Genomic DNA, 6000 nt, shown 5'->3' on the forward strand with positions numbered 1-6000 from the left:
AAGTCAGGATCTATAGACCTGAGAAGAAAATCTAGGCTAACATACCCAGTGCTCCATTGTTGGTGGTGCTGGCCTTTGGATGATACCATTCGAACCAACACTCTACCCTTGGAAATTGTGGCTTCAGGTGTCTAGTTGTTAAATACTCGTATTCCCTCTCAGGTGATATAATGCCTCTGTTGTCAAGCAGAGTTATCCTGGTGTTTTGGTCAATATTAAGCTCTGAACTGATATTACTGAAGGGGTTTTCTGGTCACTGTGATGTTGCCGTTTGTGAGATCTCACTGCGCACAAATGGACTGCCATGTTTCCACATTACGACAGTGACTCCAATTCTCAACTATTCTCTTGGCCAGAAGTTGTTTGGGATATCCTAAAGCTGTGAAATGCACAATGTTAAGAAAGAAAGCCTTCTCTTTCTTCCTTTTCATGACCTCAGGACATTCCAAAGCACTTTACAGCCAATGAAGTATTTTGGCAGTAATCAGTTGGTAATACAGAACTTGAAAGAAATACATTTTGTTTATCCTTTTCATCTTGCACTTACTGGGGCAATTTGCAAAAAGTGAAGGGAAAAGCTGTACACAAAGAGAGTGCTGATTCATTTGGAAGTGGAACCACGTCAATATTTAGGAACAGGTACAGCAAATGGTTGAAGTAAAGATGAATAAAGCAATTACAGTGGACTCTGAGGTGTTTCCACAGGGAAAACACCAGGACTCACTTCTTGTTTAATATAATAGTTGATCCTTTTACATTGTATTTGATGTGAATTGTCCTGTTAAGTGTAAGTTGAAAAACTGTAGCAAAATATGCCTTTTCTCAGCAGTATTCATATTTTAGAAGTGTAGTCACTATTGCAATGTCAGGAAATGCAGCAGTCAATTTAGGCACAGCAAGCTGCTACAGTTAACAAAGCAATAGCGAGAAAAATTCATTCCCTCCACCAGTGATGGGAAGTAGCAGCTGTGCACATCATCTACAAAATCCCCTCCATAAATTCACCAAGGCTCTTTAGAAACCAACGCTTCCATAAATACTACCATCTAGAAGGATAAGGGCAGCAAATTTATGGGAACACCACCACGTGCAAGTTGCCCTCCAAGCCATGGTTTAAGAAGGCAGCTCACCAACACCTTGTCAAGGGCAGCTATGAGTGGGCAATAAATACTGGCCAGCCAGCAGCAGCTCCATTCTAAGAATGAATATAAAGAAAACCCAGGTAATTTATTCAGTGCCAGTTCTTCCTTCCTTTAATGACTATTTAAAGTCTCTATTGATGGTATAACTAAAGCAGCACAAGCCCTTGTTTCCAACTGCTGCATCAAACACATAGAGTTCAAAATGTGCAACCAGAATTAATGACTGAACAGGCAGCCACGTCAATATTTAGGAATAGGTTAAGCAAGTGGTCAAAGTAAGGATGAATAAAGCATTCACTGGAACAGAGTGGGCACATGGGATTAAGACTCATGTCCATGTAGAGGGTAAAATCTTTATACAAAAACGTTGGTTAGAGTGAGTGGCAACTGTTTGCCTTTATTCACCTCTTTAATGGATTCTAAGGCAAGTCTCAGAAACTGATACTGCAATAACAAGTAGATAGTAGAAAGGGGAAGAGGTAGGTTTTCATCAGACTGATGTTCTATGTCATTAGCAAACTTCTGGAAGAGCTTTACATTCTACTTCAATATTCAAAGGGGAGACCAAAACCTTTCCAAAGTAACGCCACTGATTATATCAAATGATTATATCAAATATCACCAGGTACACACACACACACACACACACACACACACACACACACACACACACACACACACACACACACACACACACACACACACACACACACTTGTGATTGTGTTGAAGGTCAAAAGGCATGGAATTGTCACAGCAAACCTCAAACTGCTGAAGTCTGGCAGAAATCCAAGAATCATCCCAACTGAAATAAAATGCACCTTTCAATCTGTAAAGACATGTCACAGCACAGGAGTTGACATAGGTGCAGTTGGAATTTTGAGTTTTATCATTAAGAGAATAAAAATGTCTCATGATTTTAATTTGTCATACCAACTTGCAGAGAAATCACGTACTACACATCTGGCATGATAGTAAAATAACAGTGGGACACATAGATGCTCTACAATAGAGATAACAAGGTGTACAGCTGGATGTACACAGCAGGCCAAGCAACATCAGAGGAGCAGGAAGGCTGATGTTTCAGGCCAAGACCCTTCTTCAGAAATCTTTGACATGATTTTGGAGTACCATGGAAATTTACAGCAATGGAAGGACAGCATTTGGCCCAGCGCATCTTTGCCAGCCAAATTAAAACTATCAAGTTAAATCCTGTTTTCCAGCTCTTGGCCCTCCACATTAATGTTAGTTCAAATACAGATCCAAGTTATTTTTAAACTCTAGCAGCTTTTATGTCTTCAGTTGCAAAACTTTATGGACCCTCTCGACACCCTTCTAAATATTTTGTCCCATCCTCTCCTAAAAACACTGCTTCGTGTTTTTGGCTGCAAAGTAAGTGACCACAGTCTCATCCAAGAAACCAATCAGTCAGTAGCTTGTATTATCATGGGAGGTGGAGACAGAACACTGGGCCTAGCCAGGATCTGTACTTCCATTAGCATTGCACACACCACACAGAGTTCCCAATTTAATAAAGAAAAGTTCTAATTATGTGGATTATGCTGGCAAAGTCACCAGTTTATTGCCCATTTTTATGAACTATTTGCTATACTACTTCAGAAGGCAAGTAAGGGTCAACTGCCTCAGGGCTGAGTTACACAAGACTCTGGGTTCCCCACCTCTTTGACTAAAAGCACAGAGGTGGGGAAGTCTGCCAAGCTCCGCAACCATCTGATGGGTTGATTGCTCCGCTTGTACATGAAGATGTCCTGCCTCAGAGAGATCCAGGCCAGTAAGAGATTGGCAGCATTCCAGCACTGTACCAGAAGCACCACCAGTAGACGTGGTCATTACTGGTATTGCACTTGGGACTTAGACAATTGTTCCAGATTCAGCTCACCAAGTGAGAAGAATTGGTAGGCCCTAGTGAGGATATGTTGGGGAGTTGGGGTGTTGTCAGAATTTTGAAGACTGGTGATAAGCAAGGCATTACATATGATCCTCTAATGGGAGCATGGGCTAATTTAGAAGAGACAGTCACCATCTGCCACCCCACCCTCAAACCCAGCCCCAACACAGCTACCTACTGGGTATTTGGCGTTAGGTCTCTCCAGCCATTTAAATCCCAATGATACCGCACCCTCCCACCTCGATTTATTGTCTAATAACAACAGCATGTATGCATCTTGCATTGGTAAAAGTAAAATGTCTCACAATATTTCATAGGAGGAATGATCTAATCAAACGTGACACTGGCAATATCAACACAGGTAACCGCTCTGGTATTTTATAACCAATAATGTAAAGGAGAACATGGTCGGCGGGGGGGGGGGGGGGGGGGGGGTAAAGGAGTGGTGAGGTTTATGGAAGAAATTCCAGAGCTTAAGGCATTGTCAGCTGAAGGCATGGTCACCAATTATGGAGCACCAATAGACACGAAGACAGACTTTGTGAAGCATGGAGATTTTCATTATCTGTCCCAAGGAAAATAGCATCATCATCACAGATACGATCATTATTGGTAAACATTGATACAGTGTTGCATTCAGTCAGTGACCTTAGAGAACCAATAGAGAGAAATCCAACAAATGCACAGGCCACACATTCAAAATCTCAACTCAACAGGGATCATGAGGTCAAACGGAGAGTCAACCACAAAGGTTCTCAACACCAGAGAATAAGCCAGAAAATTACAAATCAAAGTACTGTGTGTGACATGATAAATCAGTAAGAAACTATTTTTAAAGGGACATGGTGTCTTCTCCTGAAAGACTTCCACTGCATCCAACAATTGGAGTCTTGTGAACACAACTACAGCAGCTCTTCATAACTGGATAGCAGAGCAGCGCATCTCCAGACTATGACAGAATCTCATCCTGGCAAATAATGCTTTTAGTTTATTCCATCATTCTTAATCACAATATGTTTTACTCATGTAGGAGCAAGTCACATCAAAATACTTTAACATTTTCCCACGATTTACTCACAGTGTACCCTTCAAATCCCATTATTCTTTTATTTTTAACAAAATATCTGGTGTGAAGCTTTAGGCAAATATAGAACTGAATAAGATTCCCCCTCCCACATTGTGGTGTACATTATCAAGTTTCCAGTTAAGCGATACATAAATGCTTCAGAAATCCTCACTGTGCCTTGTTCGGAAAGGGTTGCCCTTTCCTCCTCCTTGCAGCCAGGATAGCTGGGAGAGACATCACTCCTGCGTCTCAGACAATCTTTCCGAAAATACTGTTATTACTACATCATAGATCAGCCAGCTCGAGGTTTCCCCCGTTTAATCCTGGTTAATTTTAGAATTGAAATCTATCATTTAAAGCGTCTCACAGCAAAAACTGCTTCTAATTACCAGATCTGCAGCATCTATTGCTTTGTAATCAACAGGCACTTGTCAGCCCATCAATCAAGGCGTTAAATTTAAAATAGCCCCGGTTGTTTGGGGCGTGCGAGCCAGTGAGCATCCGGCAGTAAGAGAACAGCGTCAGAGGGCTGCAAGCTAACGGGGTCCGAATCATGTTGCCAAACCACTGCCCGGGTGTGGAGTCACTGCATTTGTCACATCCAAGTCCCCCCTCACGTCTCTAGGCTCTCCTTGCAACACAGCAGCAACAACCTGCACAGAGTGGGTCAAACAAGATCTCCAGTTTGCACTTCCTCAGAAGCGAGACTCTGAGCTATTACCTTCTTGACAGCTTTCCACTAGAATTAGCTGTTTAACCATCTTAGTCACTGGCCTGATATTCTCTGGTCGGGCACTTTTTTGCCGAAACTGAACAGTGCAAACCTCCAGAACCACCTTTCCCCTTATACTAACTGATTCTGTGCGTTGTATCTCAACCGTGGATTCGCCACAAACCAACTGCAATCTCTTGCCCGGTTGATAGGGAATCTAGGATTCCCAGTATTGACCTTATCAATCCTCAACGTCCAATCTGCGCTGTTAGGAGCAGAAAGCGCCGGCTTGTGAAGCTAAGGGATGAAGGGGAGCTGTCTGAGGGAGAGAGAACGCACTATTCAGGCTAATGCTACATTCCCACCGATTGCTCTGTATCAAGAGTCGCTAACAGCATCTGTTAAGATAGGAGAGCCCATATTGAACAACAGACCAAACTCCCTCCCCTCCTACTCCACAATAACAGGACATTTGCAAAACACACATACACAAAAAAACGCAGGCACAATCACATCAGCCAATGGAACGGTGTGTAAAGGGTACTCACTCGCTTTGCCTTGTTTCGGCCTTTGCAACAGCTTCTGCACTGCAGCTACATCTTCGGTTTTGACAGCTTGCAGTAATTCCTGATCTTTCCCCATGGCTTGTTGATGTGTGTGTGTGTGTATGCGCGTGTTTTTATATCCGATGCATCTTACGTTTTAGGAGCTGAAGCGAGAGAGAGACACACACACACACAGAGAGAGGGAGGAAGACTATGCCTGGCAGTGCGTGTGCATAGAGGCAGGGACAGGAGGAGAGCTACCGATGGGTGAAAGGCATAGACAGCCAGCACCTCGTCTCTTGTATCACAAACCAAAACAGCTCTCTCTCCCCCTCCCCGGCCCCCTCCCTCCCCCCTCCCCCGGATTATTGCAAATAAAAAGGACAACACAAAATCCTCCTTGCTGTCCTCCCCCGAGAGCCTGGTGGCTGCACTAAGTACACAGCGGCGATGCCATGGTTCTTCAGTCCGTCCTCACTCCCATCGCGTTTCGCAGCCGCTGCCTCACGCTCTCTCTCTCCACAAGAGCTGAGATCTGCTTTCAATGCTCCTACCCTGCCGCATGGCGGAGGAAGATTGTACAGGATCCAAATCATCACATCCCTCTCATACCAAATAGGACAGATCC

General features: G+C 43.5%; 1 protein-coding gene across 7 annotated transcripts in view; it reads right to left on the reverse strand.

The window, feature by feature from the left end:
• The window catches only part of caskin1 (CASK interacting protein 1), a 598608-nt gene extending 592912 nt beyond the window's left edge, over positions 1-5696 (reverse strand). For all 7 annotated transcript variants that reach the window (XM_048551877.2, XM_048551875.2, XM_048551876.2 and 4 more), the window contains exon 1: positions 5376-5696. In XM_048551877.2, coding sequence (XP_048407834.2) covers positions 5376-5469 — 94 coding nt within the window. In that variant the 5' untranslated portion in view covers positions 5470-5696. The remainder of the gene's footprint in view (positions 1-5375) is intronic.
• Positions 5697-6000: the final 304 nt, after the last annotated feature.

The sequence above is a fragment of the Stegostoma tigrinum genome, chromosome 23 (genome assembly GCF_030684315.1).
Source record: "Stegostoma tigrinum isolate sSteTig4 chromosome 23, sSteTig4.hap1, whole genome shotgun sequence".
NCBI classification, from domain to species: domain Eukaryota; kingdom Metazoa; phylum Chordata; class Chondrichthyes; order Orectolobiformes; family Stegostomatidae; genus Stegostoma; species Stegostoma tigrinum.